A 27,361-nucleotide genomic window follows, 5' to 3' on the forward strand; every position below is an offset into this window, starting at 1 on the left:
TGTTGCACTATAATGTAATTATGGAGTTTAAATAAAATTGTTTTGCTTAGAGCCCGCATTGCGGGCTTAAGAGACTAGTATGTAAATAAATACATCCTATGCAGACACACAATGGTTTAGTGAATCATGAAAAATATATTTTTAGATAATTACCATGCATCATAACCATATGTGGGTATGATGCATAGTAATAATTATCAGTTTTGCCACGCATCTGTTTGCGACTCCGATAATACATACGTTGATAAGTCATATATGTTTGTATGTAGGTATACATTAGGTAAGCTTTATTATGATTTGGGTTCTAATCAGGAAAGTGGCATACAATATTTATAGCAGAACTCATTCCACTGATAATCTCCCCAGTCGGTGCAAACGTTAATGGAATTGATGTTTTCTGACGGACGATGTTTTTACAAGTATGTATGTATGGTAATCTGAAATCTCGCATTACCTGTGAAGTACTGATACATTCCACAATTTCACATCTACCTTGATCCAAATATGTTCATATAAAAGTTCGTCCAACCCAACGGAATGGGTGAGGACGTTTGAAAGTTACAAGATGTCCATACATTATCGAGTTAAGAAATTTCAAGAGAGTGAGATCGAGTTAACCGGTCAGTTTTTGGGCCAAGGGAGATACGCTGTTGTTTCCAAAGGTGTGGTAAATTTTTTGAAATTGTCTGATTCCATAATTCCTGAGGTTAGGATCTGTTTGTACAATATTGTTTTGAACACATATTTTTAGTAACAATAGGGGGAAGGTACGCCGCGTTGAAAGTGTACAAAGAAGAAGGATTTTTAGAAGCTGTAGATGAAGTTAATACATTTACCAAATTGAGGCATGTAAACATTATCAGACTCATGGGGATTTTACATAAAGGTAAAGTGTTGCAACTTATCAGTATTTTTATTTCGACCGTCTATATCTTTATATCTTTATTTCGGGTAGATATGCATGTATGTACCAACTATTCAATTTTACATGCATGCATGTATGTATGTAAGTGTATGTATGTATAATACTTGAGACCAACAAATTGCTTGCACTAACAATGCAAGTCTTTTACGTATAAAAGTCCGATCTCAATGGGACCAATTTTATTTCGTTCACTACAAAAAATAAGCATACCCGTATATTTCCTAATGCGCTAATTTGAGCGCGAGGCGCGAATTTTAACCTGTTTTCCATCCAAAACCTCGTTTTTTTAAAATTTGGCAAATTTTCGAATTTCAGCGCGAATCAAAAAATTCGAAAACATAACAGAATGGTCTACCTGAATTAGATGAAAAATCCAATTGTCTTGAAATTTGAATTTCAGAATTTTTTGCTAGTTTTTGAAAATCATTAAAATTACAAACTCTTTCAAATTTTTAAATTTAAAAAAAATCTTGCATGTGGATTTTTATAAGTCAGGTAGATCATTCTGAAGAGAAATGTTTTCGAATTTTTTGATTCTCGCTAAAATTCGAAAATTTAGAGAATTTTTAAAAACCGAGGTTTTGGCTGGAAAACAGTTTAAAATTCAAGTCTCCCGCTCAAATTAGCGCATTAGGAAAAATGCAAATACACGGGTATGCTTATTTTTCGTGGTGAACAAAATAAAATTTGTCCCATTGAGATCGGAGTTTTACACGTAAAAGACTTGCATTGTAAGTACACTTACAGAGTCACATATGTGCATATGTACTTCTTACTGGTATTGATTTGGTAATAACTTTCTACCGGATTGCACCTAGTTTTTTTAGAGTGGTAAATTCTTCATTACCACAACATTACTGAACCGTAACTACCGTGCCGGTATAGTCATGTACATACATGCATACCGTAAAAACTCAAATAGTAGCCGTTGCTCTAATAGTAGCCGTGCTCAAATAGTAGCCGTGTCTATTTTCAAAATTTTGTAAATAGTAGCCCTGCTCAAATAGTAGTCTTATTCGAAGATACGCGTCTCTATTTCCATACAACCACACTTCTTGCCAATTCATTGAGATAATTAAATTATAGTTCAATATAACCGCAGTTGCGCACTATCGAAGCGATCAGTCGATGACAAAACACGAATTTAGCTCATCGAAGGAATTGTTGAAGAGCAGGTGGAGCAGAATAATATTCTAATGGACTACGACTCTAAGGGCAAAATTAGTGTTGTTATTAAAATTTAATTTGAGCTTGATTCAGGAAATAAAAATCAAAGTCGTACGCAAATAGTAGCCGTGTCAATCTTCATAATTTAGAAATAGTGACCTTGCCCAAATAGTAGCCTTGCTCAAATAATAGCCGGGTCCCAGCCACCAATTTTATAAATAGTAGCCCCCGGCTACTATTTGAGTTTTTACGGTATGCACTCCGGCCAATCATAATTTCATACCAGTTTGGGAAGAATATATTTATTAAGTAGCTTCAGCTACTTTATGCGAAGACTTTGTCCGTCTGTCTGTCTGTCTGTAAGCAGGATAACGTGAGAACGGATCGAGATAATCAAAATCGGTTTACGACATTATACATAGAACCCTAGGGGGAGGATCCAATCAACTTTTGGGGTCAATCGGACCACACTCCCTGGCGCCAGGGGATGTGGTCGGGGCAAAATGAGATTTTTAGTGCAATTGAATCAATGGATGAAATAGAGTGAAATTTTGTGTTCCCGAGTTGTGCCAGACCCTCTCGTCGCAAGGGGGTGTGATGGGGCAAAATGATATGTTTTCAAAAATTGAATTTATAGATAAAATTAAGTGAAATTGAGTTTTTCCGCGATGTCGTGGGACTGGTTGGGGTGAAGTAGTCTGAAGCTACTTCCTTATGTGCGTTTACGACGGTTTATTCTTCGTATGTATAGGATAAGAATTATAGTGAAAATTAACGCATTGTCACAAGATGATGCATACAATATGCATTGTAAGGCGAGACATGCGACATTGCAAGCTTTTGTAGAAGATTCTTATCAGTCAAATTTAATCAATGTTCTGCAATAATATTAATTCTGAATGGCAATATCGTTTACGTTTGCCATCAACTAAAGGGTGCGCGAAAAGGTTAATGCAAAACAAATCTTCCTCAAAACTCTGATTAGCAACTAATTCAACTTTTTTATGTTAACTTCTGCTTAATTATCTTCAATTAAATAAAAAGTAGCATTTCCATGCATATTAGCAATTTTTTTCGTTTCAAGTAATTCAAGTATGCCACCCCAAATTTACCCCGCACTATCTCTAAGCTCGTGCGGTTGGGGTAAAAATGTTATCGTGGCTTACCATTATTCCATTATTTACATGATACCCGAGATAAGATACACTGTTAAAAATGTGGTGAAGTTACATCTATGTACACTACGGGATGGTATTGATTCGGTGATAACTTCTCCCCGGGTTGGTAATAAGTAATTTGATTCTGAGTGGTGAGTTTTCAACACCACAACGGTGTACATTTTTCACTATACGGTTATCACCCGGTTAAGTCATATATGCACTCCGCTTGGTGATGATTCAATACCATTTTTCTAAGAGTGTATGTATATACTTAAATTTTTACACATATATACCCAGTACTCCCTTAGTTACTGTTATTGTAGCGAACCCAGTTTATCGAATTTCGAAAAAATAAGTACAGAACTGAAAAAGCGAATGAAATTTCGTGTAGGAAACACTATTCACCTATCAAAATGTCAATCTCGGAGTACGCACGCGTTCCAGCGGATATTGACCTCATTTCTATACCGTTGATTTTTTATGGATTCCAAACTTGTGCGGGGTTTAGCACAAACACCTAGCTCCAGTTTGGATAATATGTCATACTCCAGCAAGTTTAGGTTCGGCGACAGTGAATTTTTTTCTTGATACGAAATGGAGTCAGAAATTTAGGATATTTACCACCCAATTAATATTTTGACCTCATGAGCAGGACCTGAGCCTTGTTTGAATGTCATGGCGCTATTTTTGAGTAGGTAGTGGTTCAGTGGTTCTACAATTCGCTCGAGAACTTGCAAAAATAATTTTTGCTACAAAATTTTACCCCTAGAGGAAGAAACCCCACTTTTTCTGCTCAATCCAACTGATCTCCAATAAAAAAATCGTAAAACCATGATGGCGGGCACGATCAGCAATTTTGACGAATAGTCCAGACTATTTAGTAGTGTGTTGAAACGGTATTTTGGATATTTTATTTGGCCTCACCCATAAAGGTAGGCTCATGTGTTAAAAATATCCGTTCCCAATTGTCAAGCGCGTACCGCATAATCAGCGTCCGGGTTCTGATGGGTCTGTTTTTACTTTGCGTGTAGCTAGGAAGTAGTTCTCCTCAAATCTTGAAGACATAAGTCTACGGTTTAGTTTAAGGGCTCGGGACTTACTTTTACTTCATCCGTTAATTTGTCAGGGAGATTTTCTTAGCGCTCGGTATGAATTCGGAGGAATTCATTTTTTCGTGACTTGGTTAATTTTGGTGACCTTTTTGACCGTCTCCTTCCACTTCTTTTTTGATCATTGACACTATTACTGTCAGTGCACCATTTGATGGTACGGTCGGCCACCTTGCAATCAATTCCGATTTTTATAGAGCAATTTAAAAATATCGGATTTTTTTGTTTCTCAAAATGTTCTTGAAAAATTGCAACACGCCATGTTTCCTGACCTATGAATTTGGTACCTTGGGTCACAAAAGTTTTTGAAACATGGTTTCTGACGGACAATTGCATGAGGATTTCAATAAAAAATAGTACAACTTTCTAAAAAATTGTCTTGCATGCTTAATTTACCCGGGAAATCTTGTAACAGCAATTGAGGGAGTACTAGGTACATACACTCTTAGTCAACTGGTATTGATTCGTTACAAATCATTACTGGACGGAACATATATATATGACTCTACGGGCATCTGTAATATCGATCGTTACGATGTAGTAATGTGGTGCTAATAATATCTTTACGACTCAGAATCAAACTATAAATAAGTACTATAACCAATCCGGTAGGGAATTATTACCAAACCAATACAAGTACGGAATACATATGTGACTTTACCGGATGCTTTACAGTGTAACAAATTTCTCCCTACATGACACAACTCGATCGTTTCACTAAAATTTACCTTCGCAATACATATCTAAATATGTATCTAAATACATGTCTTTACTTTTACAGATTTCTCTAAGGAACCCAGAGTTCTTCTAGAATACATGCCCGGGGGATCATTAAAGATTTACCTTCAAATGGAAAATTTATCTGAGGTATTTACATATTTATTAATAAATACACCGATGTACATCTAATCAAGACAGCCGAAGTCTTGTTTGATAAAATTTGATATAAAAATTTGATATAAAAATACTTCAAAATTTTGCACATTGAGTGAGTCAATTTTATAAAATGGGCTCAGTCATCGGCATTCCACGAATCCTTCAAATATGAACATTTAGAAGATATGAGTGAATGTTTTGTAAATAGTTTTCAAAGCAAAATTATGTAGCCCAATTATTAAGGGGTGAAAACCCTTTAAAAGATAGATCGTTATGGCCGTCTGTCTGTCTGTTTCTTCAATTCGTGAAAGCAGCGACATCTAAATAGACCAAAATTCTGCCTCGCAGTTAAATTTGTGCATTTTGTAAAATATAAAAATATGGATACGCTTATCTTTGTCCTTGATCAAAAATTGTCGATTCAAAGGATAAATTTGCTTCGTAACGACAGCATGCACTTATGTACATATGTATTTCCTCTGATCTATGCCAATAATTCGAATTTAGTTTACTTATTTGCAGCTAAAATTGCTACAGATTTCCCATAACGTAGTTTGTGGGATGTTGTATCTTCACGACATGAAAGTGATTCACCGTGATTTGGCCGCCAGAAATATTCTCATCGCCGTCAACGGGGTTGCCAAATTGTGTGATTTTGGTTTGTTGTTTTATACCCGAAGCCAATTGGGGTCATACTTACGATTATTTGGCAAGTATATTTCTGCAACTAATTATTCTGTTATAGAGATCAATAAAATGATGGTTATTTGCATATTTCTCGCAATATCAGGGTTTACTAAGTAAAAAAACTAGGCCAAATTTACGAAATGTTTTAAGACCGATAGTTTTATGAAATTAATGTACGAGTTTTTACAAATTAAGGGGCGTCCAAAATTTGCATAATTTAGTAGAGCTTTTGGGGCTAATCGCCTTTCGTAATTTACTTAGAACTTTCTTACGGAATTTACAGGATATATGAACTCGTAATATGTGCTAATAAATTACATACACAGGGTTCAGAATTGGAGCACATTCCAATAAAATGGTCACCAAAAGAAAGCATTGAGTGGAAAGTGTTACACAATCGAAGCGGGAAATACTCTACTGCATCGGACGTGTGGGCCTTTGGTGTCACCATGTTTGAAATATTCACGGGAGGAAATGACCCATATACCGCAACAGACTTTGGGGGAACGGTAGGCCTAAAAAATTCATAGATTCTCATAATTTGAAGTATAAATATGACTACTTTATAGCAAGGACAAGAAGATGTGGCCAACGCAATTTACATGGATGCCAGCCCAATTACATATTTAACGCCCCCTGTGTCCGAACAAGTTGTGAGCATAATGAGAGCCATTTTCAAATCAAATCCAAGCGATAGGCCATCGTTTGTCGAAATTAGGAGAATGTTGGAAGTCCAAATTAGTGCTATTGGGAGCGTGGATGCTCCGATGGTAGGACTAGGAAGCGTTTTCATAGATGATCCCATTACCCACGAGGCCAAAGTGAATCAACTTTTACAGTCGGGGGCAGATGAGAGCATATTTACAGGTTAGTGTCCCATAAAAATTCAGTTTAGGTACAAGTGAATTATGAACCAAAAATAAATCATACAGATTCTCCTAACCATCGGCTTGAAGAGACCATGCTTATCCGTGAAATTTTTAGCTTGGCAAATTCGAAGGAAATAATTCTAAAGTTCAAAGACGGAGATGAGTTTATTAATAGTCTTAATTCCGAAGGAATTCTTGGAGCTTCCCATTATGACTACTTGGTAACTACTTAATGATGCTAATTTTTCGCGGGTGGAAGAGACAATTTATTGACAAGCTATCGGTATCGGTACTGTGTACAAAATGTTCACAATTAGTGGGGTATTCATACAAAATAAAACCGCCCAGGGAAACAATTGTGAGTGGTAGCTGAAAAACGAACTTCTTATCCTTACAAGGGAAGGTCCCCGACTGCTCCCCGAGTTCAGGGAACTCACTATGTTTTTCAGAATCTACTAGGACCCCAAATGAAGGATTCATTCATATTTCCGTGTAAAACTCATATTTGGCGCCATGGCGTGGCGCCAAACTTAAAAGTTTGCATTTTCGACAAATTTCAAACCCTCATAATGTGAGAGAGATTGTTTCATAAGGTGGGATATATCGGCAGGCTAAAAGGCAATAGCAATCACCCAGTGTGATCGTGGACCAAAGGTAGGTCGCTCTGCGCGATTCAGATGAGATTCCGGTTTCGAGCCCGGACGGTTGCACTACATTTTTGCTAATTTGCCTATGCCAGCCAATATATTTAGCCCACAATAACTTTTGCAGTTTATGTCAGATTTTCAAAATTTTATGCTTAAAATGATCACAAAAGTCGATATTTTTGAGAAAAAAATAAAAATACAAAATTTCTAATTTTTGAGATATTTTTAGCATTTTTTCGACGAACCCCCATTTGTAAGAAAATTACGAAATTTTGCGAGAAGTTAAAAGCAATAATTTTGGGAAAAATTTCATGGAATACGAAAGTTGAACTCCTTGTCATCATTTTTGCCAAAAATTTTTAAAATCCGTCCAGGATTTCAAAAGTTATGGGGGTTTCAAAAATAAAAACATTCAAATTTGACAAATTTGGCGCCACGCCACGGCGCCAAATATGACTTTTGCACGTAAATATGAATGAATCCTTCATTTGGGGTTCTAGTAGATTCTAAAAAACATAGTGGGTACCCTGAACTCGGGGAGCAGTCGGGGACCTTCCCTTGTTAGTGAAAAACTGTTACCTTAGACATTTTTGACATTTTTCAAAAATAAAATCCATCCAACCACAATTGTTGTGGGCCTTACCTAGGTAAAAATTTAGATCCAGATTACAAGCGCTCTTGAGATAAACCGGTCGGATAATTGTGACTCCAATTGTACATTGCCGTTTCGTTATATGTACTTATTTCAGTGCAAAATCGTCCACAATTCTTCCAAATTAGCTGTACTCTGCCAACATATAAGAAACAGATGGACGGATAAAGACATTCCGATACTGAAGAAAGCTCTAACTGCTAGTAAAAATTTTCTTGTTCTACAAATTGTAGATAAAGTTATTACAGGTTCGCCAATTAAAAACGCCTATCGAATAAAAGGACAAATCATTGTTCATATTTGACTGTATAATTTTCTGTAGATGCACTTGCCAACACGTTCAGCAAAATAATAAAGCGTACCCGACTCACAAGTCACGACTCAACGCAGGATAAAGAAGTCGACGCGGATTACGAAATGCGGTCCCGATTAAGTGATCTTATTTCCAGTTCAGTTTCATTTTTTGACAACCAGGATTTTCTAAATAGTACACCCCGTCCGATCGATGAGGATACTATGATTGTAGATAATATTGACCCAAGGGTTTTAAATAAACCTTTCGAAGAAGACTTTAACATAGCGGAAGAAATAGTTAAGAAATACGGCAAAAATAATTTGCGAGTTTCAAACGTAGAACGAATATCTAAAGGACATAAAGCTGGCTTGAAGGATTCCTTAAAGATCAGAATGAAATTAAGAAGGAAACCCATTGGCAGAGTGGCAAAAGCTGAATTGAAGAGCACAAAGTCTAAAATGATTGAAGAAATGATAAAAAGCGGAAGTTACAAGGGTGCCCAGGAAGATTCCACTGTTACATTTGTGGGAATACAAACTCTTGAGGAGTGGGAAATTGAAGCTCCAAAACCATATTTGCGAAATCTGGGCAAGTCAAAGAAATTATTAAGGCTATTCCGAAACCTGCGAGTAAAGAACTCCAAATATAAGCATGGTATGGTTGGCGATTTTAGTCATTCTGAATTTTAAAAGCATAATTAATTCTACTTGGAAATTGCTTATAAAGATGCGGGACAGACGGGGACTAATTTGGAAGGAGATCAAACAAAGATATATCAAGGACCAACGTTTCCAGACACAAACATTCATCCCCATCCGATCGAAAACGTGGATGCATCATTAATACCTGGTGATAAGCCTAGTTTGTCATATTTGTCACAAATGGAAGCTGAAAGTTTGTCGCCAAACATGGAAGATGAAACTGTAGCAGATTCATTTTTTTCATCGCCACTGGCTCCTCATCAATCTTCTGACTTCTTTATTTCAAAGAATTTGGCATCAATTCCCAGCCAAGAAACTAATATTATGGGATTTAATGATTGCCATAGTGCGGAATTAAAACCGAACAGTGATAATCATGATAGCGGATTTTTTTAATTTCTTGAGAAATTTGTAAGTCGTTCCACGCATTTACACACATATGACGCAATATTGCAAGTGGATATTTGATAACCCAAGTATCCACTTGGTTTGGAAGCAAGTGTAGTTAGAGTTTAATAAGTATGAGACGTTAAAGGGGGGAATTTCTTTTACCATGAACACTTCACCGACGAGTAAAATTTAAAATGTACATCGAGTGGAAGACTGATAGAACGATGAGATATCCACGTAGTATTGTAAGTGCAATATTAGTTACACCTGAAGATTTTTAAGGACAATAAATTATAATTCGACATTGTTTATTAATAAATATGAATCATTTCAGACGCTCTAAAATACTTTGGGAAAACGAAGTATAATTGTGTTATATAACAATGTTTATGTAATGATGTATCGTAAAAACAATAGTGGTATTCACAGTAACCGATTATTGCGATTATAATCATTATCGATTATAATCACCCAAAAATTCTCTATGGGAAAAAATAAACCAATGTGATTATAATCGGCAAAAAAATAATCCTCTCCGAGGACGATTATTTGGATTATAATCCTTGATCCAAATGCAATTTTTTTTAAAGCGTCCGAAAAAGTAGCCGTGGCTATGATACTATTTAATGAGCCATTAATCCGCGAATTTAATTAAAGTGGAAGTTAAGCAGAGTTACAAGTATTTCCTCAAAATCCTATTGCTGTTCAAATTCTCTTTGAAGCGTTTGAAATAAACGCACAAATTTCAGAATATTAATACTTACATACACTGTAAAGCATCAGGTAGAGTCACATACTGAGGGTAGTCCTCATCCGTGAAAACGATTTTGACCTTTAATATCTTTGGCGCTAGTAGAAATTTTGAATTGAAATTTTTACAATTTGTTCACCTTATAGTCAGCATTATGGGTGCAAAATTTCAATTCGCTAGTCTAAATGGCGCCAGAGATATATGCATACGAAAAAATAGATCTGTTCTAAAACTTTCCAAAACTGCATAAATTTTAAGTTTAAGAATATTTTTTAAACCTTCTAGAATTGTGAATTGTTTATGGAATTTTATGTGGGTGGTATGCAAATTTTTGGCATCTATGTGGCTTTCATAAATAACTCAAAATTTCCCAATTTTTTTAAAAATTCATTCCATACCAGGTGGATTTGTACAAAAAAAAGCGTGAATAAAGTTTGTTTTTGTGTTAAATGGAATTTTATAAATCACAATAGCTGAAATGTTTTCATGTTTATTATTTTAGCAGTTAGAGGAGACATTACTGATGGTAATGCAAGCAGATTTTGTACTAAAAATGTTTAATTTCGGAGGTACTTGGGAAAAACTAGCGAAATTTTGACAAATTGGGGGCTGTTATAGCTTTTACTCTGAAACTATACCCAGTTATTTTTTTATCAAAATTTAAACTGCATTGTGTACTACAGACATGGGCTCACACAATTTGCTATTTCCTGACATTTCTAGCCTATCAGCCACTGCTCCATGTCCTTTATCTGGTAATTTATGTCTGGAACAAAAAAAGTCATCATTGTTTTACTTTGGAGTTAGTTGAAGTTTTTACACTAGAAAATGGAAATTTTGCCCCTACAATACCAACGCTAGTGCCTATTAATTCAAAAAAAATTACAAGTTGAAATTACTACCAGTGCAAAAGATATTAAAGGTCAAAATCGTTTTCACGGATGTGGACTACCCTTAGTATGTGCTCCGGGTTAGTATTGATTTGGTAATAATTCATTACTGGATTGGTTATAGTTTGATTCTGAGCGGTACAGATTTCATTACTAACTCATTACTACGCCGTAACGATCGATATTACTGATGCCGGTAGAGTCACATATGTACTCCGTCCGGTAATTATTCATAAAAATTCAATACCAGTTGCCTAAGAGTGTATGTATGTATGTGCAAGGAGAGTTGGTAAGAGTTAAATTACGGAAACCAAAGTTACTAAATTATTATCGGTTTTTATTGATATTTTCCATATGTATGTATGACAAGCCCTAAATTTTGATGTATTTAATAAATCCTGTATATTTATATTTATATAACTCTGACAATGAGTAAGGCAGATCAATCAGATTAAGAAACACCATAAATGAAGTCACGCACAAATTTCAATTTTTTAGACCCCTAGTAACGATTTGAACCCCCATGTCATATGTGGCGCAAATCGCCCAAAACTTTTACCCAGCCCCCTTAGCCGTGACATAATTTATGCACATCTCCTTATAGGAAAGGTGACAAAGTTGTCTATGCTTAAATTTGAAATTATAAATATGTTAATTTGTCTCTGCTTGTCGATATATAAATTATTAACCCCGCCCCCTTCTTCCACTTCCTGATCCCCTTGAAGAGGAGAAAATTGACCCCACCGACGTCGCCCGGCCTCGTCCACCAGTTCCACTCGACGACGACGCCCCCGGTGACAACGACCTGCTCCTCGGTGGACTCTCAACCGGATTATCGACCCAGGGAGATTGATAGAATTTCGTACCTCCAGGACTCTCAGCCTTTATTCTGGTACGAGTTGGTCGCTCATTCTCCGAATCTGAGCCATACTGACGTTTATGCGTCAAAGTAAACCTGCGCTGATTTTCATCCATTTGGGAGACTTGTCGGTGCAGGGTGTTTTCTTGTCTTTTCCAATCGCCGTTATTTACTCGGCCGTTTTGTGCGAAAGTGTTTACCGGATCGGTTCCAGAACCGCCGAATCGAGCCGGGGTTGCGTGACCGATCACGTCTCCACCCCTTCTGCCGGGTAGGTCACCCCGATAACCGCTAGTCCCTGTGCCACTGCCTTGATACAGACCGACGTAAGATACGTCTGAACGGGAAGAGATGATGCGACCGTTTGCGTCTCGTCGTGGGGAAAGGGGAATTGCGTGGTACTCGTTTTTCGGGGGTCGAGCCGCATTTCGGGGAGGGTAAGGGTCACCCCCAGAATCGGAGGGACTGCTAGGTGACCAATATGGGGAAGATCCATCTAAAAGGGATGAATTAAAATAAAAAAGACCATAAATTCTGTTAATGCACTCTTAAAAATAATGTTACCCTTTTGAAAAGTAAATCTATTTAGTCTAAATTTTAATTTTACGTAAACTCAGGTCAAATCCAGAGTACCGTAAACTTGATAAAGAGTAAAGTTTAGATTTGGCACATTTAGTTTACTTGAAATATTGAATTCATTTTGCATTTACTTTTCAAGAAGGGTAACACCCAATATTTTTAGGAGTGTGTAACAAAAAATTAATTACCGTCCGATGTGTAAGCAGAATTTACATCGCGGAGGGCCAAGGACAGGAGTAGTCCTAGGAGGGACAGAAATTTGAGAAAATTTGCCATGGCTGTTGCTGCCGTGGAAACGATGCGGGGTCCAGTTTGGAGTCGCTATTTAAGCAATTGGAGAAATAGAGAGAGATGCGAGACGTATGTACTTTTAGTCGGAAGATGAGATTTGGTGGGGGGTCATCGTATCGGGTCAAAAATTAGTCTCCTTATGATACAGTTTCCACGAAAGTTTAATTTTAAGTGCTTATTCATCCGTACACATCCAATCCATAAACATAAAATCCATTGAGTGATTAAGACGATTAATCACACACAATACTTGGAAATGAGAGATTCGAAGATTTTTACTGGACATTATATTAAGAATGGTTGAGAATGTGCAGGATGAATTGGGATGATTTACATACATATGTGTCTGGTTTCTACGGCCTACATACAGGGTGGTCAAAATGTCACGCCACAATGGAAAATTTTTCAATGGGAAAAGTCCCTAAATCTCCATTAGTTACAAGATTTTGGATTGAGATTTTTATAAATTATTATCAAAACTGATGACAAAATTCTTAAAATGTTGCATTTTAGAGACAAAATTTCGGTAACTAATGGAAATTTATGGATTTTTCCCATCGAAAAATTTTCCATTGTAGCGTGACATTTTAACCACCCTGTACATGTTTCTAACTGTTGCAATAGCATCAATGAAGTATTTAAGATACATAATCAAAAAAAAGTGGTTGGGTTAGTGTGTAATCTTTTATGCTTGGAAATAGATAACTGAAAGTGACACGTTTAGCTTAAATTATTACTCCACAGATGAACTCTGCAACATACTAATATTTAGTCTGATAAATATTCGTATATGTGCGTATTTAGATACATAAGTATGTATGTACACACATTATTGCATATGTAACAATCATTGCATGAGAAACATTTATCTATTTAATTATGTATAATGCAAGTCCTCCTGACGTATATGTGTATGTACAAAAATGTGTTGGTGGTTGTTGTGGGACAAATTTTATTTTGTCTAAAAGAAAAACAATTGTTCTATATTTCAACATTTTTGATATAAGTAATTTGATTTTCTTAGAAGTAGAACTTTGAAAAGCTTACTCATAAAAATTTATTGACATTCGTATTTAAACTGCATATATACATATGTTTGTGATGGTTCTAATTTATCGTTGAACCTGAAACTTTTCCTAAGTGACAAAAAGTATGGGTAAAATTTGTATCTAAAATTTAGACATCTATGTAATACAATGCTATATTTATGTAAGTATGAATAAATGTTGATTTTTTAACAAAAAAGCACTATTACTATCATAACCGGGGCCACTGAACGCCCCTTCTGTGTCCACATAGACGTACATATGTATGTATTGCCGACATGTCCCGGTTGCGCAAGGCTGCTAATAAATTCATCAATTCTATTCAGTACCGGTACTAATGGATTCTTTTAAAAATGTTAATCCAATTTACAAATGGAATACTTTGGGACCAAATTTCGTCGTGCAGAACATGCATATTTCTTCTTCCAACCTTGCGAATTCCTTACGAATTCCTTCCAACCTTGCGAAGATATTAGTATTTAAAACATTGATATGAATTATGTATATTCAGGTTGAACAAAACCTGCTTAAAGCTATGATCAAATCTGAAAATAAATTATTTCCTTCGGAGAAAATGCAAAACAAGGCAATTTGCAACTTAAACTTTAAATTCTTGCTGAATATTTCATTCCTACTTTGCGTTACGCCTTACAAGACGGATCAAATTGATGGAAAGGTCACACTAACATCGTACCCCATGCAAAAGGTAAATTCATAAGTACAGCATTATTTTTAGTTCATCTGTTGAATAGATAATTACACCAAATTTTGGGCTAATTTCTATATATCGCATTCAGAGTTCCAATTGAAACTAAAATTTAAAAAATATTGAGGGTATTAATATTTATGATTCCTACTTATCGTTAGTATTCTCCTTATCGTAAAATACATAAGTTCGGTGATTACGCGATTTTCTGAGCGTCGTAAGATTTTGTCGTAAAAAATCGCGTTACTAAGGTTAGGATTTTTATGAAGTTTGATCCTTCTTTTTATTTGAAAACTATTTTGGTTATACGAAGCAAGACAATTGTGCATATCTCAATATTAAAAAATAGGGTCTCATTTAATGGGCCAGACTTTTAATTGAAATCACATAACTAAATATATTGAAATTCCATTACTTGAATTTCCAGTACTTTATATGCCTTAAAACAACCTCTATAACTGAATCCATCAGACACGGAATTTCATAACTTATTCATTTATTTATATGCAAAACCCCATTAATATAGTGCCTTTTCAGGTAAATAACACAATCTCTTGCCTGATAAATATTATGAAAAATAAATTAAATTTAAAAGGAACTGAGCTGCATACATAACCACATGCAAATACGTATTTATGCATGTCTTACTTGGATCATTTTAATGAAAACGGTTAATCTCTAATCTTTTAGATAATCTCAGCCATGCTGACAATTATTTCCATGACCTTTTCACTGGTCCATCTTATGGTTGGCCTAATTAGTTCCAATCTTAAGTCAGCGCCAATTGGAATCTTCTATATTACGTCGTACGTTAGCGACGTTTTGGCCGGGGCAATTTCCGTGGGCACAATTTGGTTGAAAAAACAATCCGTGTGTGACATCCTCTCCATCGGAGTGAATCAGAAGCCTCATTTTGTTAAAGTAATATTAATGGGTGTACTCACGTCAACCGTGAGTCGTAACTCATTTATCTAATATTTTTGAAACCAAAAATCTCATACTCACGCCAACCTTCGCATATTTTTCAAATGGAGCATGGCAACATGTCTTGAGAACTTTGAGAAATTTGCGAGACCTGGTTAAACTTTTGTCGGAAATCCATAGGATTTTTTTCGAAAATTTACCCAGCATGTTTTAATTTCGGCACATTATTTCGTAAACTCACATCCTATATTAAATGCTTTAGAAACTTCCATGGAGACCAAAGTTAAAATAGGAAAATACTTAGAAATGCTGTTACAAATTTGGGAAATCATATCTTTCATACGATACAATTTTTTTGAGCTCTACAGCTCGCAATTTAAATTAATTGCGATGCGAAACATGAGCGTGTCGTGGGTACGCTGTTAACTAAAAATTATCAAATCTTGACAAATTGTGCGCAATTTGCTAAAGTTGTCGTGAGTAAATAAATTTGTGTCGCCTAGTTTACAGAAATTTTACATTTCCATACACAATTTCAGAAAATACTTGTAATGACGACAACGATTTTGGTCATGTGGTTTGTCGCCTTGTTTGAGGCTTGTCAATGCACATTGTCTCCAAGCAGCAGACCAATTTTGACAAGCTGGTTAATCGGAATGAAACGAGTCTTGACTGGGTTAGGATATCCGGATTTTGCACCAAACGCGACTAAATCGAGTATGGAAGATGTTTCTTCGTTCGAAATTACACTTTCCGTCCTCTGTATGGGGATTCTCCTTAAATTTATGGGATTTCTGAGCGGATTTGGGAGTGCCCTCGTGTTAACGAGTAGCATTGCGATGCACGCGGAAGTCGCCAAAATTTGGACAGAATTTGATAAGGTGTGCATAATGGAACAATTTACGCAGGGCTTGGTACATAACTTTGAAAAATCTGTAAGTTCGCAAACTTATACAAAACTTTCCAAATATGTTTAAAGAAATTTAGGTTGAAAATTATATTAAGTAAGGTTGCTCAGATAAAGGGCGTTTCTTAATTTTTTAAAAATTGGTAAAATTGTTTTTTAAAATATGTACACAGATTTTATAAGTTACCAATCACTGCGTGAAGTATTTAAAAAAAATTTAAAGAATTTTAGTGAATTGCCAAGATTACTCTTAGGCCAAGGGGACCGTAATCCTAGAGAAATATTTGCTAGTGAAAAAATCGATTGGGAAAATCAATCGTGTCTGTGGTCCGATGATCTTGTCGCTCCTGTTGTACACAATTTTGGACGTAGTTTGCATTCCGGGTCAACCGACACGGCATTTTGTTTGCGTTTTTATCTTCTACACAGAATCAATCGTGAATATAACATCCTTCCTGATAGCTGCGGAGGGCCATAGAAAGGTAATTATGTATGTATACACTCTTAGAAATCTGGTACATATGTATAGTCAGGCAGATATTGATTTCTCGGTACTAAAGTTGCTACCGCTTGGTATAAAATTTACTAAATACCCATACGGTAAAACTTTAATTCCAAGCTGTTACTACGCGTCTTTATCATGAATCCTTCGTAGAGTCATACATATATTGAATTGATATTATGTTAATACTGGATTTCTAAGAGTATCGAACTTAATTATTGCAACGTCAGATTATCTGAAATCTGTTTTATGCAAAGATATTTCTGTTTCTGAATTATATTGTTGAAAATTGTTGATCCTCACGTTTCGAGAATTTTGAGTTGAAACTGGTTATAATTTCAAAACTTTATGAACTTTTGATCCTCACGTTATTAGTGTCAATCCATCGAGAAAAGGCTAATCGGCGAAATTGGAGGAAATTCAATGGGCTATCCCCCATTTTCTGGGTATGCCGAAATTTCTACGAAGATAAGATCCTCTCCGGGCGAAAATGGTCTGCAAGGGTGGCAATGTTTCACGTTGTCGTATTCTTTTCTTGGAACGGTAATGAAAAAAAAACAGTTTTTTAAATTGTAACCTGACGACTTGCTTATTTCCAGGTGGCCAGCGTAGGGGTAACGTATGCACTTGTCTTGCTGCAGTTTGTGTCAGCAAGTTAAGCTACATATGTACGTAACTGAAGAGAATGGTAAAACTTAAAGTAAAAATTATTCAATCAGGCAATTCACGCAGACATTAAGAATATGAAAAATGTGTAAATTTTGTAAAATAATTTTTCAAACTTTTACAGAATAAAAATACGCCTCTGATCTGTGAAAGTTTACAAAAATTGTTGCGCTAATTTTCCTCAGAAATACATTTGTAAAATATTGTAAAATTTTCTAAATTTATAGATTTTAGGGATTTTATTTAAAATGGTAAAGTAAAATCATCAAATGTTATGGACGTGTCCAGAAAATTACTTTTTGTGAAAATTTTGATTTTTTGGATACGTTGGTAGGCTACCAAATAGCATGTATTACATACATACATATATAGTTATGAACGAATCATACTGCATTGATTATTTATGTGTATAAATTTTGTAAATAATCTTAAAATAAAGTTTGAAATTTTACTTGAGCATGATAATTGTTTTTATTATTTTTAAGGTGAACTTCAACACCCGTAAAGTATTAACCAAAAATATGTAGATTAATATGCTCACCTCTAATAACACGTGACGAATGGGTAATTAATTATTTTGGGTTTAGAGTAAAAAAAGAACAGCAATTTCTCTTCCTAGCAATATGCATGATCAACATCTTTGACTGGGTTACCCACATATGTAATTAATAGGTATGTATGCAAACGGAAATGGAAACGTGGCATTAGTTCAACCAAATGGTGATCTAAGCTTGTTGCTTACTTAATTAAAATGCATAGCTATGGGAAAGATGTTGGTACGGAGAAAGTAGCTGATATATGTATGCATATGTAAGTGCACATACATACGTAAGTATGTATGCATGTCTTATTACGTAAATGGCCATTAGCCCTTGCAAATCGCTAGCGCAACTGTATATTTATATAGATACATAAATTTGTAAATAATTGCACATTAATTATGAATTTCAACGTGAAACCACTGATGGTGGACACAAATTACGGCAGAGATGCATTGTGCACTCGCCGCAAAAAAGTTTTAAGACTTTTCACTTATGTATATTGGTCAATACCTAACAAGTAAACTCCAAAGTTTTGCAGCATATGTACAAATTAATTTCCATCCCGTGACTAATGCTTAACTTTAACTGCTTTACGTATTTGTGGTGATTTTCTTATATTTGTGTATTGCATATAACTCACAGTAATTACTTATCCACACATTTACATACAAATCCAGCTTAAAAATAAAACCCAGTCTTGTCGTCATTAGAAAGATTGCATCAATTTGAGAAAATCCAGGAGGGGAGTGTTTCCACAAAGTTGACAATGTAATTATTTTCACGCACGCAATGGCCTTTACGTCATTCACGGGTTTACACACACACGTTGATACGTACATACATACATGCATTCACAAATATGCAAATATGTATAAGTCAGGGGCCGGAAGTAAATCATGTCGTCGATTTACGGGTGTTGCGTTTTCTGTGTCCTACGTACACTCTTAGAAATCTGTCATATTCACATAGGTATTGATTTCTCGGTATTAAAGCTGCTACAATTTGGTATTAAAATTATACAGGTCTGGGAAAATTTTAATACCGATATGGTAAAACTTTAGTACCGAGCTATTACTACACTGTATTACTTATCATTACCACACTCTTAGAAATGGGGTTACAATTATAACCAAAAAGCAAACGTATGTGACTCTACCGCTGTGGTTATAATTTTGTCATCGAGTGGTTACAATTGTCACCAGCTAATTATAAAGCTTCACCGATTTGGTATTAAATTGTCACCAGAGCTAATAAATGCATAACCAGTTGGTGACAAATTCATAACCACGGCGGTAGAGTCACATACGTTTACTTTTTGGTTATAATCGTAACCCCATTTCTAAGAGTGCACTTTGGTAAAGTCATGTATGAATACCGCTTGGTGTTATTTTAATACTTGATTTCTAAGGGTGCACAATATGTGTTGCATACGTATACAATTTTCTAAAACTCCGTCACATCCTTTCTGCACGTCCCTTTGAGGTTTTTCATGCATACGTATATGCAAATACCTCCGCAACGTGAAATCCGACCAGTAGTGATGTATGTATGCAATTCCACCGCCCTTGGTCCAAATCCGGACTCAATTTTCGGATTTGTACGTGTTACTTAATACCCGGAGAAAAATATTGATTGCGAAAATTAGTCCCGCTTTTGTTTTACATACATGCTCCTTCTTTTTAGTCAACCTTGTAGCAGCGAGCTGAAAGCATCATGTAATAATGCAGTAAAGTAAGGTTCAGAGTGCAGCTAACTAAATTTATTTAACTGGAGAAGGGTTAAGTTTGAGAGAGAAGATTAATTTTTTACTGCAAATTGTTTGTAAATTAGCCGAAGGTAAATAAATGTATTCAGATGGCGCCACAAAGCAGGTTTGTGAAGAATATATATTTTAAACTTTAAATTTTGGTAAGGGCTTGGTGGGAAAAAATATATTTATTTCAAAGTGTAATATAAACTAAATATATTGTGCATAATGCATGCATAAGCAAAAAGTGTGTACAAAAGTTAAAATTTGTCAAACGTAACTAGTTTCATTTACATATTACGATTACGTATCAAATGCAGTTTAAATTTTAATTTCACAAATCCGCGGTCACAGAATTTTATTACCAATTTCGAGACAACATTCAAATGCACAATCTGATAAATATCCAGTGAAACACTGGGAAAATAAAAGTACTAAAATTTTGGGGGTACTCACTTCAATCGTGAATTTGATAATTTTGGTATACTTGTTAAATTCAATGGCATCGTTTTAGTTTGCAAAAAGTTCGCAAAATTATTTAACAAAACTTAAAAGTTTTACAAGTTGCCAATGACTGCATGATTTGCTTCAGTTTCAGTTGACTCTTTAAGCGAAAAAAAGCAAAATAAGAATTTCTTGACTTTTTCTTCATTAATCACTTTCCCTTCTTCTCCACAGGGTTCAAATGAAGAAAACTAAAAGACCTGACCCCGTCCCTGTAAAAGTTGCTCCGATCAAAGTTGCCCCCGCCCCAGTCAAAACCACCCCCATTGTCAAAGTGGTCGAGGAATTCGACCCATCCGACACCCTCCTCCAGCACCTATCCACGCTGCACACACGTGGCAAGGAATTCAGCCAGAGCGGTGCTCACCTCGAGCTCGTCGACCTCCACGACGCCATCGGCACCCTCAACGAGTCAAAACCCTTAACCAGGCTAGATTCCAGTGAGATCAAATCCTTCATAAATCACGGGATGGGACAAGTCCTCCAATTCATGGGGATGGGAATCCTCCTCTCCCCCAGTAGAAAACGCCCCCTCGACGAGGACAACCTGCTCAGCCAAACGGTCCATCAAATTCTGCTCTTCATACAAAAATTCGTGCTACGATGGAACATTGATGTTACCGAAGTATTAAACCGTTTCCACGATTTTATCAGGGTGCTCCAAACCGCTGAGGGACTAAATTTCGATCCCGGGTTGAACCTAACTTTTTGGCGGGATCGAGAAAAAACTGAGTGCATAAGGGACAACGATGACCCCTCCGTGGTAACCCTGGGTTACGAAACCTTTTCTAAACTGAGATATTCAACGACTCCACAAAACCTGGCGGAAATCTTGGTAAACTCTACCCCAGAGGGAATCATACTTCGCGGAAAGGCGGGAACTGAAGCAGTCTCAGCGCAAGGTTTAGTCTACTGTGAGGTGGAGTTAGATGAAAACCAAGCCTCACGGGGAGGATCTACCCTAGTGCGATTCAATTTGCCCGACATTACCAAAAAAGTTGAGGGTATTACGAACTATTTCGAACTGGCGGGAAGGGACAAATTTTCACAAATGGTGTTAATCTCGCATCGGGTGGAGAACGAGTGGTGGCTTTTGGAAGGGGGCAATACCACCACAAATCCTTCCCCGGGGGGAGATCCTTCACCCCCGAAAAGAAGTAAAACCATAGAAACCCCGCGAATTCGAAGGGTACCGCCAATCCAAGATATTCGCGAATTCGAGTGGGATCTGGACCACTGCGGGTGTGAAAAGTGTGACCCGGTCCGGCCAGAATTTGTGATCGAGGGCGAGCTTAAGTTGGAGATGGTTAATTTTAAAGTGATATTCGACTATGATCATAATTGCGGGAGTTGTGCGGAGTGCGAGATGCGGCGGGAGTGTCAATACGGGGATTATGATGAACCTGTAGTTATCTTTGCGGAAAGTGTGCCGCCACAAGAACGCGGAAAAGTGATACGTTTGCAGGAAGAGTTTAAAATATTTGATGTGGAACAGTTCGATATAATGAGACATTACTGGGAAGAAGTGGTGTGAAGGTTTTAAATTCGGAGAGAATATTTAAAGTAATACTTTCAATAATATGGAAAGCACAAAATTACATCTGTAAATAAATATATTAATTTTTTACTGTGTATTTAACAGAGGTAATTTACCTTAATAAACAAATTTACTACTCGGGTTATTTGTTACTCAAATACATAAATTATCTATGAGCTACTTACTTTATAACTAATTATTTAATGTTTTTTTTGTATATGTAAATAAATATGGAGTGAAAAATACTTTCAATATTTTATTCAGAGTGACTTGAGGCGTCTAATACACATATATACACATGCATATAAATGTTGTTTCAATATGTGTAATATTCAGAATTTCGGAGTACGAGTATTAATGTAAGTATGAAAAATCCCTGAAATATGTATGTACATAAATACGATATTTAATATTTAAGAGCATTTTGAACGAGCCCATTTCACGTCTTAGAATCCTTAAAAAATTGGAACTAATTATTATTAATTTAAACTCATTGGAACTTGTTGATTTTAATTTTAAAAACTCACCTCAATTCTATTCATCAGAATTTTTCAAAAACTCTATAAACCTGTAGTTCATAATTTTAAAATAAATTCCCAAAGAGGAGAAGTAATTAAAAATGTTCTGATTTTTATGAATTTAGCGATGAGTCATCGAGTCCTACTATTGGAATTTTATAAAGCTGGATACAAAAATGTTCTCAAAAGAAAAAGCTTACTTTGGCCAAACTGTCAAAATCTTTTGAGCTTTTGAGCATGAAAAAGAAGTACAATTGTTTAACTTTAAGGATAACTAATGGCCTCGCAGCACAAATAAACTCATATTCTGCTCTTTTGGACTCATCCCAGTCCACGATTACGTCCTGATAGTGCACAATTCCGTGGGGGCTATACGACGCCAGACGCGCTGTTTTCTTGACAGCCTCAATTTCCAAAAACATATTGCTTCCTTTATAATAATGAATCGGGATCGGATTATCGGTGGTGGTTTTGTACGCGAGTTCGACTTTGTAGAATGACCAATACGTTCCGTTCTCATTTTTGAGGACAGCCTGCTGCGTTGTAAGTTTGTGAAGGGGTTTTCTGGGTACCCTTGCCCCCTTTTTGGGGACGACCTCGTCCAAGTTGTTGTCATCCCCAGTAGCCTGTGGATGAACCCGGAAATAGAAAAATTAGATATATATTAGTCCCAAAAGGATTTGGCTGATGGAAACATGAACTTTTAATGGAACCGAACTTCAATTTGCCCGAGTCACTGATTTAGTGAAACTATTCTATATAAAATAAATAAATAATGTACATATACTCTTAAAAGCCATGTGTTAATCGTAACTGCTCTATGTGCATATGTGACTTGAAGACAAGTGTTTCTCACCACATGGTGATAAAACTTGCCTGCATGATAACACATTGTCACTGGCTGGTGCTAACTTGTCACAATTAGTCGATAAACGTTATTACCGGGTTTTTAAGAGGGTAACATCGGATGATTATTATTTCTAATATTAGCCTACATACAACCATTTTGAATATTCTTTAAAGACGACCTTATGCGACTAATGTACTGAACCAGAACAATGTGTGGTGGCATTTCCATACAGATGGATCGACACGACGGGTAGATTAAGTAGGTCGTGCCTCGGAATAAAAAACAGTTGGGACTAGTACAAATTGTACTACATATTATGTAGGACCTTACTGTTTTATGTACTTCGAAATTGTATGAATTTAATTAATTAAATTGGAGTTGAATTGTGTAAAATAAAAAAAAATACCTCTTGTTCCAACTTTGGGATAATATCAATTTCATTGATCATGGTATTTGATAGTATTGTTTTTCCTTTCGCTTTAGAACAATGTAAAATTGTATCAAGTTTAAAAATTAATATTATTTTGAGAAATTTAAAGGAAGTGCATTTTCCTATTTTAAGTTGGACTGAAAATAAAGGAAAAATAGGATCAACTTTTTCCTCGGGCTAAAGCTGCAACTTGTAGAAACTGTTCAACCCTTTCGTTCTAATAATAAAATTTAATCCTTTGTTCGACGTAAGAACATTCCGGTTTACATGCAAGTGATTGAACCACGCTTGAAATTGAGCCAATGGCAGGGTTGTAAGATGATTGCAGCATTTAAATCCAAAATGATACAGAAAAATATTTGCATATCTTCGCAAACTGATGTTTTTTCAACTCCATTCATTATTTCGAAATAACCCGTCCTGGTGTTTTATTTGAAATTGTTTAATGGCGCATGTAAATTAAGTGAAAGTATGTAAGTACATTAAATTTTTTAATGCGTGAAGAGAAATTTAAATTTTATTACAAATTTCGAGATAATTTTTATGTAATATAAACATGTAAGAACACACAATGAAACCATGAAATCACTATGGCTCGCAAATCGTTGGGTTTTCCGGTCGGACACATGGGTTCACACCTGGCTGGACAAGATTAGGACAGTAGCAGTGACCGTAATAGTTTTCAGCAGCGTAGACAAGTACCACGACACCGTTCTGGAAATTGAATTCTACTCCAGGAGGGAGAAAAATGCTCATCGTGTCGATAAATAGTTGAGAATCGTGACACACAATTTGCGACGGGGTGCAGTCCTGAAATAATTAGTAAATGATGTCCATTTAGCACTAAATTTGTATGGGGACGACTATTCCCAGGAAGGTTAAATACAAGGAAATTGCTAATTCTACACGCTTAAAAAACAATGTTAAAATAATACCAAGCGGTATTCATGTATGACTACCAAAGTGGGATTGATAAGTAATACCGCTTGGTATTATTTTATGAATACTATTCATACATATGCCACTCTTCCAAAATGATATATATTTATAGTAACAACTCGGTATTAAAGTTTTACCATATCCGTACCAAGTTTAAGTGTACCGACCAGTGCAATTTTAATACCAGGCGGTAACAACCTTATTACCGACAAATCAATACCTGCGTGACGATATCAGATTTCCATGTAATAGTGTAAAAAAGATTGCCAAATTTCTAGAAAAACTGCAATTTAATTTTTGCCAAGATTATGGACTTCAGAAATTTCTAAGCAATGTAAAAATTCGTAAAACTGATTTACATACTTGTCGACACCAGCAATTTCCCAACTGTTCCGACAAACTGGCCTGAATTCCCCACATGGTGTTGCCAAAAATACCTGCCGCGTCCGTAATAGGGTTGTTGGTGTCGCTGAAGAGGCAAATTTTTATCCCTTGCTAAAAACCAGACCAAATGTTCCATAAAACCATTTTCCATATTTGGCAGGAGAAGTTGAGACAGAGTGAGAAAAGGGGATGGCGGTGGGTATCCACCACCAGCACGCGTTAGGGTCGTATGCGCGATCCATTTTCTCACTCTGTTTCTCTCTCTCTGCACTCATTAGTGGCCAGAGTTTGTTATGGCTCTGGCTGTATAAGCCCCTCCCTCAGAAACTTTGACCCCAAAAAAGTCATGGTAGCGGTCATTTTGCAGCGGGCCACAAAATCTGAAAATGTAGCACTTCTGAAGGAGAAAAATCTGGCATCAGGTTGTCAGCCGCAAAATGACCGCTAAGGTCACTTTTTAACGATTTATATGTAGGTCGAAAAACCGCCAATTTTCGAATTTTGAAAGTCTTGATGCATCAAATTGTTCATACTCATGAGGGAAGTCAAATGTCAAATGCAAGTTGGTATCTATTTCTTTTTGTACCGAGTGTACATTGACCTTCTCATTTTTGACAATTTCTTTTCCCGATTTTTGAAGGGGGGGGGTGGTTGCATAAAATTCAAAAACAGCTATACTATATTGATCCCCCCACCCAAAACTGAACTTGTAATTTTTTATGCGCAATTCGGTGAAATCGATGCGAAAAAGACTTGAACTTTTGGCTCATTTTGTACCCCGTCCTTAACATTCGTACCAAGCAGGACGGAAAGGAGCGGGCGTGGTCGACATGTTTCTAGAAATTAAATATTTAAATGCAATTTTTTAATTTTGTAAAGGCAATAATTTTATACGTTTTGCTTACGCGTGCTGGTTTGTCGCTTGACTAAAATCTCGCTGGTAAAACAAGATAGTGAGAGGATAAGAAGGACATAAATTAAACGCATGTCGCGTGATGACTTCATTTTAAGAAATACTTTCAAACTGAGGTCAAAATTAGGGTGTGACGTAAATAGTGAACTTGTTGAATTGTGCTGAGATGGCTAAGTAAATTGGAATTGTGCTTTAGTTGGGTCAAAAAATGACGACATGCATGCCTAGAGATAGGTTTGTATGAAGTTATTTGGGGACATGCATGACAGGGATACGACGTCAAAAGGAAGGGTTTAGACAATGTTTATATTAAATGGTACACTCAAAATAATTTATAGGAAAAATTATTACCATGCGGAATCACTATGTGTCTCTACCGCACGATAGAGAATCAATACAACTGGGGTAATAAGTTTATGTCGATACCGCTTGGTAAGGATGTATTACTTTACCCCAATGGTAATGACTTGTCGCGTTTGTGTAATATTGGTATGGAATTTGGTAATAATATTGAAAACCAACGGGGTAACATAATATTACCTGATTTAGACGAGGATGATATTTCCCTGGTATTGAACGTAACCGTACGTGAAATAAAATTGTACGCATTTGGTTATAGTTACAACATTTTTTATTTTCATAATAAAATGCAAATACTTAGTACAAAAAATGTTAACGCTACTACACATGTATGTACATACTATGTACGCACGTAATAAGTTACACATTCTTGTAATTAGTAAAAAGTTTTAGATATAATGTCGTTATACTAAAAATAAACCAATCTTAACATTGCTACATATCGTCACAACTTATGAATCAGATATTCTTGTGCATATAATTAATACAAAGTTTTACATATAATGTCTTGGCACTAAAAATAAGACATCGGTCTTACAATTTCTTTGAATTTCCATACACTCTTGAATTACTTCTAATAAATGTTAATTCTCAACATTTATTAAGTTTATTTTTTCTATTAAAATTACCTTAAACGCAAAATAATGTCGATCAAAGTGCTCGACATCAATTTCTTTCAAAACAAGAAAACACTTGTACTCACTTATTTGCTATTATTACAACTCACTAGGAAATCGCAGTTCAAAAATTTCTTGTAAAACTTGAGAATGAGCGTGGAATCCAGCTGACTATTTCGTATATATGTCCGGTTTGTAAGTGTCTCCAGAAACAATGGCTTTATTTCTTTTGAAGAGTTTTTGGGGCAAGGTCCATTAGGTTTATTAATGGCGTCAGTGGGAGGAATTGTTGTTTCCGGCTCACCATCTGGTTTTCGCAGTGAGATTATTTTCGCGGATGGTCCACCAGTAAATGGCGAGATTCTTTTCTGTGCAGGTTTAGCCTTGCCCTTATTTAGATTTGTGTGACGGAATCTCAGTC

General features: G+C 35.9%; 4 protein-coding genes across 4 annotated transcripts; 2 read left to right on the plus strand and 2 right to left on the minus strand.

The window, feature by feature from the left end:
* Window positions 1-466: 466 nt before the first annotated feature.
* On the plus strand, window positions 467-10,583 carry LOC118435815. Its single transcript, XM_035852252.1, has 9 exons — window positions 467-662; window positions 752-886; window positions 5,143-5,228; window positions 6,251-6,433; window positions 6,494-6,791; window positions 6,857-7,014; window positions 8,190-8,340; window positions 8,415-9,041; window positions 9,114-10,583. The coding sequence occupies exons 1-9, from the start codon at window positions 566-568 to the stop codon at window positions 9,482-9,484; spliced, it is 2,106 nt and encodes a 701-aa protein (XP_035708145.1). The 5' UTR covers window positions 467-565; the 3' UTR covers window positions 9,485-10,583.
* Window positions 10,584-11,693: 1,110 nt separating this feature from the next.
* On the minus strand, window positions 11,694-13,232 carry LOC110850003. The gene is made up of 2 exons (XM_022097491.2): window positions 12,746-13,232; window positions 11,694-12,474 (listed from the first exon to the last, which is right to left on the minus strand). The coding sequence occupies exons 1-2, from the start codon at window positions 12,831-12,833 to the stop codon at window positions 11,804-11,806; spliced, it is 759 nt and encodes a 252-aa protein (XP_021953183.1). The 5' UTR covers window positions 12,834-13,232; the 3' UTR covers window positions 11,694-11,803.
* Window positions 13,233-19,845: 6,613 nt separating this feature from the next.
* Window positions 19,846-22,449, plus strand: LOC118435517. Its single transcript, XM_035851686.1, has 2 exons — window positions 19,846-20,012; window positions 20,567-22,449. The coding sequence occupies exons 1-2, from the start codon at window positions 19,996-19,998 to the stop codon at window positions 21,924-21,926; spliced, it is 1,377 nt and encodes a 458-aa protein (XP_035707579.1). The 5' UTR covers window positions 19,846-19,995; the 3' UTR covers window positions 21,927-22,449.
* A 135-nt stretch (window positions 22,450-22,584) lies between these two features.
* LOC118435824 lies at window positions 22,585-23,796 on the minus strand. The gene is made up of 2 exons (XM_035852269.1): window positions 23,704-23,796; window positions 22,585-23,073 (listed from the first exon to the last, which is right to left on the minus strand). Exons 1-2 carry the CDS (start codon window positions 23,743-23,745, stop codon window positions 22,630-22,632), a joined length of 486 nt encoding a protein of 161 aa, XP_035708162.1. The 5' UTR covers window positions 23,746-23,796; the 3' UTR covers window positions 22,585-22,629.
* Window positions 23,797-27,361: the final 3,565 nt, after the last annotated feature.

This window comes from Folsomia candida, unplaced genomic scaffold (assembly GCF_002217175.1).
Source record: "Folsomia candida strain VU population unplaced genomic scaffold, ASM221717v1 Fcan01_Sc005, whole genome shotgun sequence".
NCBI lineage: Eukaryota > Metazoa > Arthropoda > Collembola > Entomobryomorpha > Isotomidae > Folsomia > Folsomia candida.